Below are 15,371 nucleotides of genomic sequence, written 5' to 3'. Positions count from 1 at the left end.
AGTCATAAGGTTATTTTGGGGTTAGAACTGGTATCTACAGAATGTTTCACCCAGGTGACTCAAACAAAACTTCACACTCTATCTAATGTCTTTGCAAGGACCAAGAAGTAAGATATTCTGGCAAGTTCTCAGTGAAGATTCATACTGAACATTTAATAATTCATGTTTGAATTCACTTACTGCATGCTTACAATGCAGTAAAAATTATCAAGGAATTGTCCACTATATTTTCTCTGGCCTTCTCTCTGAACTTTCCTTTGAAACAAACACGGGATATGTGAGGTTTCTGGACAATCACATAGACACTGGAAAATTGTTTGGTGCCTACTTCTTACACCTTGAAGGCAATGTAAGGATAGGAACAAATCTGAAAAGTAAGTAGGTAAGTGAACTTGTGATCATCAAACCATCTCTGCCCAATAGATATATGTGAACCACATAATGCAGTTTAAAATCTGGTAGCCATATTTAAAAAGTAAAAAAGTGAGGGGTGCCTGGGTGGCTCAGTCAGTTGAGCATCCAACTCTTGATTTTGGCTCAGGTCATGATCCCGGGGTTGTGGGATTGAGCCCCACATCGGGCTCTGCGCAGAATGTGAAGCCTGCTTAAGATTCTCCCCACTCCCCTCCCCCGCACCTCTCCCTTACATGCTCTCTAAAATTAAAAGAAAAGTTTTTAATTAAAAAAAAAGTAAAAAAGTGAAATTAATTTGAATATATTTTAACTAAATAAATCCATATTATTCTTTTTTCAATATACAATCAATATTTTAAAATTATTAAATCATTCTTTTATTTGTGCTGAGTCCTTGAAATCAGGTAGGAATTTTATTATACTGACAGCACATCTCAATTTGGACTAGCCATATTTCAAATACTCAACAGTCATACCTGGCTAGTGACTACTATACTGGCCAGTGCATATTAAACTAAAGGACTAAATTAATAGCAATTAATTTTAAATTGCTGATGCTTTCTGACAGCAATTTTATGTGACCCTGAAATACTGCAATAATATTTTTGATAATATTTACTGCATTAATTATGTTTTACTCTATTGCATTATTGTTTTTTTGCTAGATGGCCAGGATACTGTTATTAAGATTTATAAGCAATAAGGTGATAAAAGAAAACAGCTATAACTATTAGAAACAAAATAGTTCTTTGCATATAATTATGGTCCCTACCAAAATTCAAGAGAATCAAGTAAAAAAATCATCAGAAATAGAAAATCCAGAACAAAGCCAGACTTTAAAGATGCTTTCAAGAAATAACAGCTTTCATATATACCATTCAAAAAGTTTTTAAGAAGAGCCCAGGTAGAGTAGTAACAAAAACATTAAAAACAAAGGGAGAGGGCTCCTGGGCAGCTCAGTTGGTTAAGTGTCCAACTGTTGATACTGGCTCAGGTCATGATCTCATGGTTCATGAATTCAAGCCCTTAGTTGGGCTCTGTGCTGACAGTGCGGAGCTTGCTTGGAGTTCTCTCTCTCTCTCTCTCTCTGCCCCTCTCCCCCACTCACTCTCTAAAGAAATAAACATTTAAAATTAAAAACATAGGGAGATACTTAAGAAGAAATAAAATCTGGAGAAAATATAAAGCTTTACTAAAGGACCGAAAATAAAATTTTAAATCCCAGGCAAAGACATCCATTGTCCCTAAATGAATAAATTAATGCATAAGGATAAAGGCACAGTATTACCAAAACAATCTGAGAGATATATAAAGCACAGGAATATACAATCTTAGATTAATAACTTCAAAATCTGTAAAGTTACAAGGTTCAAAACAATATGGTGCTTAGGCAAAACCAAATAGGACAGTGGAATAGAACTGAAATACCAGACACCAATTCTACTGTAAGTAACACTACAGTATACAACACAGGAGATATTTTAAATCAGCAATGAAAATAAGACAGTTAAAAAATGGTACTGGAAAAGGGACACCTGGGTGGGCCAGTCGGTTAAGCATCCGACTTTGGCTCAGGTCATGATCTAGCAGTCTGTGAGTTTGAGCCCCGCATCCGGTTCTGTGCTGATAGCTCAGAGCCTAGAGCCTGGTTCAGATTCTGTGTCTCCCTCTCTCTCTCTCTGCCCCTCCCCCGCTCACACTTTCTCTCTCTTTCAAAAATAAATAAACATTAAAAAATGTTTTTTAAAAATGGTATGGGAACAATCAGTTAACAACTTGGAAAAATCAGGAGCTCTCTACCTTAACCATGTATCAGTAAGTTTCAGATGATACACTTAATGCAAATAGAACTGAAGAATAGAATAAATTGTTATTTGATCATTTCTGATCTACAAAAAAGGCGATTTCACACACAGGGATATATACGTGTGTGTGTGTGTGTGTGTGTGTGTGTGTGTGCGCGCGCGTGTCTGTTTACACATATTTTAAATCCACTATATTAAGACTGATTACATATTCTCTGGTGAAGGCGATTTCTAGGAAACAGACTTTAGTCCGAGGAACTTACTTCTAGGGAAGTGAGAAGGTGGTGGGAGAAGGGAATTGCGTGAAGAACACATTCTAAACAACCAACTTAAGAACTTAACTCTTTGATCAACTGTAATATCTCACACACTGACTTACTAAAATAAAAATTTTCCACAATGTGTTTCTAGTGATTACTACAAAGAAAAAGTATATGTATGAGATTTAGGATAACTTTGAAAATCGTAATTCACTTAGGGAGAAGAAAATTTGTTAAACGATGGATGAGTAATAACAGAAGTTTGATTTCACATTGTGTGTATATAACTTCCTGGGAGAGAAGAGGCAGGACTAGGAAGTTGGGTCAATTTTGGTACTTCCAAGTCTTTTACGTAACTGAATAAATTTTTATAGAAAACATAAATTTTGCATCCATTTTAAAAACAACTACAATTTAAATAAAAGATGTATCATAGAAATATTTATTGTGTTCATATAAAGTATATTGTTAGGTACACCCTATTTGTAGGTGGGAATTGTGGGTAGCACTCTTAAAGGGAAAGAAGGATATTTTACTGGTTACAACATATAACAATTAGGACGTCCCTTTACTGTTACTGTATGTGTAACCAATATGAGACACTCTTAGTAAAATCTTATATGCATTTAGGTGTTTTTGTTATATGCATTTGTAATGTTTTTAAGTTTGGATGGGAAGGAGGACAGAATTAAGAAGGGAAGAGATCAAGTAATCTTGGAATGGTCAGATTATGCTAAGAAAAGTTTACATCAAAAAAGCACGCAAGCACTCACTAGAACAAAATAAAAATAGACTATCAAAAAGCAGACCGGGAATACATCTGTTTTATAGTCTAGGAAATTGCTGCATCTAAAATAGCAATAAAGTGCTAGCATAAGGTTTCAAACAGCCTCAATACATAGAAATGAACTTTTTAAAAAATAATTTATTTTTTTTAAGCTTATTTTGAGAGAGAGAGAAAGAGAACAAGTGGGGGAGGGGCAGACAGAGAGGGGGACAGACGATCTTAAGTGGGCTCTGTACTGACAGCAGGGAATCCAATGTCGGGCTTGAACCCACAAACTGTGAGATCATGATCTAAGCCGAAGTCAGAAGCTTAACTGACTGAGCCACCCAGGCACCCCAGAATCAAACTTCAAACTGTTTGTTTATTAAAGTGGAATTTCATCCCAACAACAGAGTGTTTATTTTAACATTCTTCAGCTCTTCCCTTTGGGGCACATATCCCATTAATCATGGAGGGGAGCTCATGATGGAAATTACAAGTTTTAGAATCAGAGTGGTTTGCAGTATTGCCTAGACTATCAGGAAAGACAGATTACTTGACTTTCTGGAGTCTCAGTTTTGTCACCTATTAAATGCAGAATTACTGTAAGGAATAGCTATTGTTACTGTAAGGAATAGCTATTGTTACTGTAAGGAATAGCTATCGTTACTGTAAGGAATAGCTATTAAGTACCAAGAACAGACTGGTGGTTGACATCGGAAGCAGTAGTGATTTGCTTCCAAGTTTTCAAAGCTGATTACCCAAAGACTGGATCAGTTGTTCTAGGTCAAGGTTTCTTAACCTCTGTGTTACTGACATTTTAGACCAGATAATTCTTTATTGTGGGGAGCTGTCCTATGCATTGTGAGATGTTTAGCATCTAGTGGGTTTACAATCTTGTGGGTTTCTACCCACTAGATGCCAGTGCAGCCTCCCAACTAACAACAAAAAATGTCTCCAGACTTTGCCAAATGTCCTCTGGGAGGCAAAAAAGCCCACAGTTGAGAACCACTGTCCTAGATAATGATTTGAAAAAACTGGCTTGTGAAGCTGAGAATGCTAGCATGAAGTGTATTATTTGTATCTTAGGGCCAGAAAAAAGAGGCCAGAGAATACTAGTGACTTACCTACATGCATTATTAATCAATAACAGATATGAACCGAAAAAATGGCTAGGTTTGTGATTCCTGGTCTCCTTCAGTCATTCACTGCTGCAATGTTCCTAACAGTGAAAACGTGGAAACAAATTTCTAAATGTTTACCAGCAGGCGAATGGATTAATTACCACATACTCATACCTTAGATTACACAGCAGCCTAAATTAATGAAGCACATACAGGTATTAATGTTGATAAATTTTAATGTTGTATGAAAAGGGCAAATGTTCAAGGATTTTTATGGAATAATTCCACTTGTTTAAAAACCTACAAAACAATACTATATATTATTTATGGATACATAAATATGTAGGAAAAAAGATACAACCATGCATGGTAATGACAAACATTAAATTCACGATAGTGGTTAACACTGAGGAAGAAGATAAGAAAACTGGACTAGGGAGGGTACACAGGCCTCAACTGTATCTATATCCTTTTTTGTTCTAAAAAAGGAAGCAAATGTGGCAAAAGATTAATATTTGGTAAAGCTAGTTAGTGGGTACAAAATATTAATTCTTCTCAAACATTTAGCTGTACATCTGAGATATCTAATAAAATAATGTATTTTAAATAAAATTCTCTAAGATGCCAAATGAGAGCTAAGGCTTATTAAGTGCTTACTGTGTGACAGGCATACACTGTAATTACAATTGAGTGAGACAGGTAGATCAGGTCCATTTTCCAAATGAGGCAACTCAGGCTCAGAACTTGGGAAAATTCTGTCCATCCAAAGTCATTCAACTATTAAGTGGGAGAAGATTTCAACCTAGGTCTTTCTGAACCTCAAAAGTCTTTTCATGCACCATTCCTGAAACCTTGAAGGCTCTTTACCCAGATCTTCACACAGCCTGCTCTCTAACCTCCCTCAGATTTCTTTTCAAAAGTTACCCCTTAGAGACACCTTTCATAATCACCCAAACTAGCATACCCCATGACACTCTGGGTCACTCTCTATCCCCTTACCTGGCTTTACTTTACTTCAGGGCACTTATCACTACCTAATATCATATTTTATCTTTACTAGTCTGCCTGTTTATTGTATGTCTCTGCATCCAGAATGTAAGATTCATAATACACTGTTATGTTATAAGGTTCACGAGAACTGGAACTTGACCATATTTACCGCTATATTTTTAGTGCCTGACATAATAGCACCAATATTTATTGAATTACTATTGCTGGCATTCATATTCTCAGCTATTTTATTATACGTCGCCACTCTATATAAAAAGAGTAAAGGAGATTCTTAGTTATTGGTACCAAAGAAACACATTATTTGCTAGGTTTTTTTTTTTTAAGTAAATAAAAGTCAGTCTAAGTATTTATACAGTAATAAAATTTCTAAACTTACCTCTACAGGAGGATAATAGTTGTAATTCCAGTACCAAAAGGTTCTAGGTAGATACCCCTTGATTAAGTGGTGTTCTGGTACAAAGGGATGAAAAGTTTCTTTTCCAGTGGTATCTCTGGAATCTCCCGCTTCTACATTTATAATTTCCATGCATCTCCCCAGTGCTAAGTCTTCAATGGAGGAACTATGTGTACATTTGTCTGTTTTAAATGCATCAACAAATCTTTTCAAGGCTTCTTTGCTCAGTACATATCCTGCTCCTCCACTCATGTAGCCCTGCTTTACATAGGGCTTAAATCTTCTGCCAAAGTAAATGGGTTCTTCAGGGTTGTATTTTGAGAGAAGCCATCTCAAATTATCTAGTATAACATATGTATCATCATCTGCTTTCATAAACCAATCAGCATCTTCTAAATAATGATCATGAACATACTGAAAAGCTTTAATTGTTTTCCAGTATAGTTGATCTCTGCCTTCTCTGGTTTTTAGTCCCACAGCAGGGAAGTCTTTATTTTCTTCTGAACTCATAAACAACACTTTATTACAACGCTGGGCCCATGTAGCTTTGACGTGTTTGGCCTTTTTCTCTAGATTTTGAGGCCCTGTCATAACCCAGCAAAGAATTTTAACCTTCTGATAGAGGTTTTCAGCGATGTCTGTGTTCTCATCTATTAAACAAAAAATTTTTAGAGTTATATCTACATAGGTGTAAAAATGCAAATAAATTATATTGAAGAAAACGTTTTCTTACGCAATTTCAAAGGCCCCCTTCTATTTACCTTTCTAGCATTAGTAATTTAGCTGAAAGAAAGCAAAACTCAACCTAATATGAATTGACATTCTGATTTATTGGTATCATGTCAGTCTTGTCCAGGAGATTCATTGGCGTTAATAAGAACTGCCACTATGACTTAGATTCTTACTATTTGAACTGTGGTTTATTGACCAAACAGCATTAGCATCATCTGGGAGTTAGAAATGCAGAATCTCAGGCCCCACCCCAGATCTACTGAATCTGAATCTGCATTTTAATCTCCAAGTTCTCTGAGATTTGTATACATATAAAGCACAGTGTTAGTCTCTGTTTTTCACTTCATTCTACAAAGAAAGCTTCTACTGGTTCACAACAGAACACTGAAGGAATTTCTCACTGCTCTGAATAAGCTTCTAAAAGACAGGAAAGACATGCTACCGAAGTAGCAGTTCATTTTGGAGTCCACAAGAGTTCACTATTAGGAATTTATACAAGTACCCTGATGTGACTTTAAAAAAGGCTTTCATGACCATCTCGGTTTGAAGAAACAGGGTTAATAGAGAGTTGAGATTACTTCTCATAGTACCATATTTCATTCCAAAATGCAAATCCATCAGTCAGAAACAGAATAGAGTATCAGTAGTATTTCCAAGACTCTCTAGAGCAATGTTTTTCAAAGTACTCCTTTGTAAAGAAATAGGGAGCTTATGCCAGAATATAAAGCAACACATTACTTCTTTCATCAAGGAAGTCCTGCTATACCCCACAAAAAGTCCACCTAACTAAAAAGCGAGCTTAACTGAGTTACATCCTGATACAAACTCCTTATCTGGATGCAGACTGGTAACAGATAATTCACACTGTCAGGCCAGGACCACATTCTGAGTATTAATGGTTTAAAGTAAGACTCCAATTTTAAGATTCTATACCAGTGCTTGGTGAAGGATCAATTTTTATTTCAATAAAGACTTATACTTTTGTAAACATGTTAAAAAATGAATTAGTAGAAAAATAAAACTAAAAAAGATATTGCAAAGTGTAAGTACTAATTCTTATAGTTTAGACAAAAATTACTCTGTTAAATTACCATGAAAGCTTCCAACTATTTAATCCCAATTTCAATACTTATGTGGTTGTGGACCAGCATGGACCTGCAAAACCATAGTTTTTTGTGGTAATAATACAGGCAGAATCCTGAGGAAGCATGTCCTTAAAGGTAAGGCCAACCAGTGAGTTACAAAAGCTCAGTCCTGTGAAAAATTAACAATTGGAGGCATAAATTTCTACTTAACTAATTGAGAGGGAATACAACATTGGGCAAGATTGGGCATGCATTGAAAATATTCTCTTGTCCCTCTGAATATCGATAATTCACAATTCAAAAACAAACAAAATCGCCCTATTTTCAGAGAGCATTCATATTTCATTGGGACTTGAGGGTCCCAAACTCCTGGCTATAGATAAACAAAATACTGGATGAACAGGGAAACTGGTAGATGCAGGACTTTCTAATGTTTCACTTTGAGCAAGACAACCTTCTCCTCACTGCTGGGATTTGATAGAAATATTCTTTCTCATTTTTTAGTTATTCATTTATTAATTACTTCGTTGTAGGCATGTGCTCGCACAGGAGATGAAAAGATGAGTAAGACATACGGCCTACTACAGAAAATTCACAATCTTGCAGGAGACCTTGGCATGCAAGCCAGTATGTGACACACACTAACAGCGATGCTATAGTAGAGCTCTGTACAAACAGAGCTCTGTTCAATGTGCTGAGGAATAAGACAGCTGCGGCTGATAAATCCTATAGAATAGTGGAATGGGAACTTGGCCAGAACAGAGAAGGGGAGATAAAGCAAAATCAGGAAACAGATGATGCAGAAAATAGGTCTTTAAATGAGTAGAAGCTCACCATAAGAAAAGACAAGAGGTAGAGTGAAGTTTGGTTGATGTAGGTACCTGGGTACAACTGAAGGTCTGTACTAGGGGAAATGAATGGAGAGAAGAAATCTGAAAAATGGTAAAGAAGTAGAATGTTAGAACTTACGGAAAATGGGATTGATTGGTAAGTGAAAGAAGACATCTACCATGACTTCATAGTTTCTAGCTTAGACAGATGTGGACCACCGAGCAGGACAAGTAGGTACCTAATATATGTGCCTGCAGTGACCTGACTACAGCCTACTAGAAAAAGCATGGCTCCAACTGATCCTTCAACAATCTGGAGCAATGCTCATTGCTCTATGATGGTGATTAACTGCTCTATGATAAGAACACAGAGCACCTACTCAGAGCTGAATCAGAGTTGTATAAACATTTACACAATATGACATAATTTGTAATAGTATACATGTGCTTGCTAGTTCATAATAACTCAACCAGGATGTGGTATTTCATCCCTCCTTCTGCCTGAGAGGTAGGAAAGAAATATCTTATTGTCAAAAAGATACAAGAAACAATTCTTAACTGGGGGACCCTCTGCATCCCAGGATTCCAATTGTTTTCAAGCTGCTGTATCTTTTTTGTCAAATAAATCACACTTGCAGAGATCTTTGAATTATGTTAATGTCTTTTCACAGTGTTAGGAACTGGGCTAAGACAAAGACAGTAAAGAATACATGGGAACTAAAATTATAGGAATTGATGATATCACACAAGAAAAGAAACAGCCAAAGGACAGAAACATGGGGAAAACCAACACTTAAAGGGGCACCAGAGGACACAATTGAGAACATCCTGTTAGAAGCAGGTGACCAGGAGAAAATGAAGTCATTATAACACATCCTAAGTTCTTTCCTCCTCTTAAGTTTTTATGCCTCTTAAAAGGTGAAAAGATTAATTATTTTAGCTGATAAAAATATAAATTGAAAAAATATATATAAATTGAGATTTATATATATCTCTTTAATTTCTATAAGACAAGACTAAGTAAAAACTAAGACTAAAATCAGATAATAGCAAAAACGAAAGACACAGATATAAACCATGATAACAAAATTAGGCTAAATGAATATTTTCAAAAACAAATCTAATCTGAAAGTTCTGCCTTTCCCCAAATTACAGTTTCTGAACTATCTCGACTTAAAAATGAATTCAAAATTAATACCGTACTCCCTAAATAAATCTGGGTTTTAGCAACTTCCTTCTGCTGAAGCAAACCAAGAATTGTCATTAAATATCAGGAATTAAGCTCACTTTTATCAAAAGATATTGTATGTAACAAAATTCAAATAAATTGCATTTTCCAAGTCTCACAACACTTACACAGACTGAAAACTACTGTTTGTGTTTACTCCTTAATAAAGCAAACCATACCTTTATGTTGGCTAGAATCTGCATTGAAGTTCATCTGTCCTTCTAGATGATTCTGTCCATTATCATCTGAATGCCTAGCATGAGGATCATTATGAAGAATATTAGGCTGGGTATCACCCTGTTCTCCCAGTAAAATACTAAATAACTGAGAACATAAAACAAATCCAATTGCAGATCCACAAAGGAAGGTTAAAAAATTCAGCCAAGATTTAGAGGCCATTTCCCGAAAGTTTATTTCTGTAAGAAAAAAATTAGCAAGATGTTATAAATTATAAAGCATACATACTATGAGGAAAAAACTTGATTAACTTTTAGCCATATGGGAAAGTTAATTCCTTCCATATAGGAGAACATTTCTAAGAATATTTAACTTTTATCTCTTTATTTGCTGCTAAAACACACATTATGGACAATTCAATAAAATAGATGAGTAGTAACTTAGAGAATCATTGTTAGAGTGGAACATGGGTAAATAGGTCAGTATTTGCACATAGAATTTCCTGTTCCTCCCAACTAGAATCCTTTGTGAACCCAAGCCTGCTTGCCACACTCTTCTTTTTTGCTGTCGAAATAGTTAAATTTATCTTTTTTTTCTCTTTTGGTAGTTCATATTACATGGTATACATTATAGATATTATATAAAAAATATATATAATATGACACAACATAATATCTCACAAATATTACTATCATTGAAACAAATGGTAAAACTTGTATAAAAATTGTGGGGAGGACACAGAGATTGTGTTCTAAAATCCTATTGTTGTCCAGAAGTAGTAGAAGTATTAATGTTAGATTTTAAAAGACTACGGATGTATAAAGTAATTACTAGTATAATCATTAAAAAAAAAAGAATACATAACTAAAACAGAAAAAATGAAATATAAAATAATAATCAAATACAAGACAAGGAAAAAAGAGAAGTGGATAAAGAACAGATGAAATAAACAGAAAAAAATAGTATTATGACTGATTTTAATGTAAATATATCACCAATGACATTAATGTAAAAAGACTGAAAACTCTAATTAAAAGATAAAGATAGCCAGACAAACTAGAGAAAGAAAATAAACCCATCTATATGCTGCTTATAAGAGACACACATTAAATATATTCAGAAAGAGCAAAAGGATGGAAAAAGATGTATCATTCAAACACTTACAAAAAGAAAGTATGCTGATATCAAAATAAAAGTAGTAGCTACATAGTTATCTTTGAGATATTCACCAAGCTCTACATTTTTGATTTACACATTTTTCTATATTGGGGCGCCTGGGTGGCTCAGTCGATTAGGCGTCCGACTTCGGCTCTGGTCATGATCTAGCAGTTTGTGAGTTCGAGCCCCACATCGGGCTCTGTGCTGACAGCTCAGGGCCTGGAGCCTGCTTGGGATTCTGTGTCTCCCTCTCTCTCTGCCCCTCCCCTACTCATGCTCTGTCTCTCAGAAATAAATAAAAAAACATTATAAAAAAAAATTTACACATTTTTCTATATTAACATTTACTTTAGTAAAAAACTTATATAAAAAAATAGCTCAAATAACCTTTTACTTTATTCCTTTTAATACATATTTAGTATACATATATTTAACACAAAAGCATTTATACTCAAATCTATAAGTAAAATTGTCAAGCCATGGAGCTATACCATGCTTATCTTATGTCTCGTATTACAGGTCCTCTCTAGAATAATAATTCAAATTTGAGAAGGATGATTCCAAGGGGAAAGCAGAAGATAAAGGAAAGACAGTGTGAGCAAAGTTGTTCACTAATCCTTGAGATGTAAATTACCCATATGAAACTGGCAGGCACTTGTTTATTTTATTGTGTTTATTTTTTAATTTTATTTTAATTTACATCCAAATTAGTGAGCATATAGTGCAACAATGATTTCAAGAGTAGATTCCTTAATGCCCTTTACCCATTTAGCCCATCCCCCTCCCACAACCCCTCCAGCAACCCTCTGTTCTCCATATTTAAGTGTCTCTTATGTTTTGTCTCTCTCCCTGTTTTATATTATTTGTGCTTCCCTTCCCTTATGTTCATCTGGCAGGCACTTGTTTACTTACTTCCTTTGTTCTACCTTTTTTTTTTTTTTTTTTAATTTTTTTTTTCAACGTTTATTTATTTTTGGGACAGAGAGAGACAGAGCATGAATGGGGGAGGGTCAGAGAGAGGGAGACACAGAATCGGAAACAGGCTCCAGGCTCTGAGCCATCAGCCCAGAGCCCGACGCAGGGCTCGAACTCACGGACCGCGAGATCGTGACCTGGCTGAAGTCGGACGCTTAACCGACTGCGCCACCCAGGCGCCCCATCCTTTGTTCTACCTTAACTGCATTCTTAAATTCAGAAAGGTAGGCCTTCCTGGATGAAGAGTATATATGCCCCACTCAACTTCCCTACCCAATTTCCCAGAGGAAAAGCAGAAATAAGTTTATCCAATCTTGTTGCTATTTTTCCTGAGAGGGAGTCTCAAATTCTTTCTTGCTATGTCCTCTTTTCCCCATTTAGATTGGTCTTTAGTGAAATCCTTACACCCAAAAGGTATAATCCACAATCCCAGGGAAAATATCCCTCTTGGTTTAAATGATTCTTTTGAAATTCTAAAAACCTCAAGATTATTTGCAAATGATATATCCGATAAAGGGTTACTATCTGAAATACAGAAAGAACTTATAACTCAACACCAAAACATCCCGAGTAATCTGATTAAAAATAGGCAGAGGACCTGAACAGATATTTTTCCAAAGAAGACATACAAATAGCCAATAGACACATGAAAAGATGCTAAATATCACTAATCATCAGGGAAATGCAAATCAAAACTACAATGAAATATCACCTCACAGCTGTCAGAATGGCCAGAAACACAAGTTTTGGCAAAGATGTGAAGAAAAAGGAAGCTTGTACACTGTTGATACAGCCACTGTGGAAAACAGTATGGAGATTCCTCAAGGAATTTAAAAATAGAATTACCGTATGATTCAGTAATTTCAGTACTGGATATTTATCCAAAGAAAATTAAAAAAACACTAATACAAAAAGATATATGCACCCCTATGCTTACTGCAGCATTATTTATAATACCCAAGATATAAAAACAATCCAAGCGTCCATCCATAGATGAATGGATAAAGAAGATGGGTGATACACACACACACACACACACACACACACACACACACACACACTGGAATATTCCTCAGCCATAAAAAAGAATGAGATCTTTCCATTTGCAATAACATGGGTGGATCTAGAGGGTATAACGCTAAATGAAGTCAGGAAAGACAAATACCATATCATTTCACGCATATGTATAATTTAAGAAACAAAACAAGCAGAGAGAAAAAGAGATAAAAACCAGAGTCTTAAATACACAAAACTGGTGGTTGGCAGAGGGGAGGTGGGTAGGGGATGGGTAAACTGATAAAGGGATTAAGAGTGCATGTACTGTGATGAGCACTAATGTTCAGAACTGCTGAGTCATTATACAAGGGGGGGGGGAAAGCCAAAGAGAACTACTCAAGAATCTCGAAATCTCCCTTTAGTAAGAGCATACATTATCAAGACTTTACCAACAAAAGTAATTTGAAAGTACCATGAACTGCAAACACGAAGCCAAGAGAAGTGAATGAAAGGTATCCTAACTCTAGATTTTTTATGGTTAAATATAAAAAGATTGTCAGAGTAAGACTGAAGCAATAAACCTGAAGGAAAGCTATTAAGGTAACATTAGCAGACACTGAATCATTTAGGAGTCACACTGTAAGCAATTTACACCACATCTTCTAATTCTCTGACACTTTGCCTTCTAGCACACTGGTTTTGATTTTGTTTTTGTACTGGCTGTGACTTTCCTCACTATAGACTAGATATAATCACTTCACAGTCTCAGAAGGACACAGTCCAATTGAATTTTGCACTGCCGTAGTCTTACTACTCCTGGTATTAGAGGAGAAAGCAACAGTCACAGTGGTGTTCAGTACCACTTTAGACAGAAAGCACTGTGACTGAGAAGGGGAAAGGACTGCAGGACCAGAGAAAATCCATTTCTTCCATCATCAGAGCAGATATATGAAGTTAATTAAGTGCTCATCTAGCTCCAGTAACTATGAATACTAACCTGCTACCCCACCATTTTCCACATGACACTGAGCTTCAGAACAACTCTACTTTTGCAGCAGGGATGGTTTACTGTTTGTAGAAAACTAGTGACATACTTATGGATAGGGTTTTCTCAGCTAGGGTGGCACTTTTTAGCAACATACCTGTTCTGGGGTGAGTAGAGGGAAAACTGACTTCTGGATGTTAAAAAATTTGTTTTTAATTAAGAAAGATTTTGTGATGCCGTTGGATGGCTGCCATCCTCTCCCCCATCTTCCTCCAGAGCATTATCGGCCAAAACGTGTTGGCTCACCCCTGTTGTTCTTATCCCATCCCCTTCCAATTTCAAAGACTCCTGCCTTATGACTAAATTTCCGTTTACGCCCATTTTATTTTCCTGTTCCTGCGATAAAATAGCCACCTCATATAGGTACAATGTACCCCAAGCCCTACTCCAATTTTTGGCAAAAATCTGCACCCTCAACTCTTCAGATTCTTTTCTTTTTTGTTTTTTTCATCTCATTTTTTAAATTTAATTAATTAATTAATTTCTAAATTTACATCCAAGTTAGTTAGCATATAGTGCAACAATGACCTCAGGAGTAGATTCCTTAACGCTCCTTATTTAGCCCATTCCCCCTCCCTCTTTAGATTCTTAACAAAGAGTATTGAAGGAGACCAGATTGGAAGACACTACGCAACTAGGTTGCACATTATAGGAGCCTATAATATGTTAATTAAAATTAAGTGCAGGGAAGTTCTCAATGTCAACTGCTTTCTAAACCTGATACATCATCAAAATCACTTGAGGAACATTTTAAAAATACAGATTATCAGGCTCAACAATGGAGATTTCAGATGCAAAAGAAGTGTTGGGACAACTAAAACTTATATTTTTACTTTATTTTTTAAGGGACAGCTTTGTGTTATTCATTGTAAAAAGTAAGTCAAGCAATATAGAACAGTATAGAACTACACTGAAAAAGAAACAAATCACCTCAAATCCCATCACTCAGAAACAGCTATCATTAATATTTGGTAATATCACTACAGATAGGAATAACATCTTTATAAATAACAGAGAATGAAGAGGAGAGAACTACAGCTAACAGTTGAGCCCTGTACTGAGAGATTTACACAAGTTAACTGTAAACCATAAACAAGGGACTGTCATTCCCATTTTACAGATAAACTCAGAAAGAAGGTTAGTAATCTTCACATTCACACTAACAATGTCTATCAAGAATTCAGATTCTTGGGGCACCTGGGTGGCTCAGTTGGATAAGTGTCCGACTCTTGATTTTGGCTCAAGTCATGATCCCAGGCTCCTGAGATCAAGTCCTGTGTCAGACACTGTACTGAGCATAGAGCCTGCTTGGGATGCTCTCTCTCTCCTCTCTGGCTTGTACTGTTTCTCTTGAAACAAACAAACATTAAA

At 35.8% G+C, this 15,371-nt stretch overlaps 1 protein-coding gene across 4 annotated transcripts in view; it reads right to left on the bottom strand.

Annotated features, from left to right (window-relative positions):
• C1GALT1 (core 1 synthase, glycoprotein-N-acetylgalactosamine 3-beta-galactosyltransferase 1) overlaps positions 1–15,371 on the bottom strand; it is a 42,668-nt gene that overhangs the window by 5,806 nt on the left and 21,491 nt on the right. For 2 of the 4 annotated variants that reach the window (XM_045494876.1, XM_045494877.1), the window contains exons 2-3: positions 9,829–10,065; positions 5,757–6,424 (exon numbers count right to left, since the gene is read on the bottom strand). In XM_045494876.1, coding sequence (XP_045350832.1) covers positions 5,757–6,424; positions 9,829–10,065 — 905 coding nt within the window. The remainder of the gene's footprint in view (positions 1–5,756; positions 6,425–9,828; positions 10,066–15,371) is intronic. The other 2 variants (XM_045494878.1, XM_045494879.1) reach the window with 1 other exon arrangement.

The sequence above is a fragment of the Leopardus geoffroyi genome, chromosome A2 (assembly GCF_018350155.1).
Source record: "Leopardus geoffroyi isolate Oge1 chromosome A2, O.geoffroyi_Oge1_pat1.0, whole genome shotgun sequence".
Taxonomy (NCBI): Eukaryota; Metazoa; Chordata; class Mammalia; order Carnivora; family Felidae; genus Leopardus; species Leopardus geoffroyi.
This window is presented reverse-complemented; position numbering and strand designations above follow the sequence as displayed.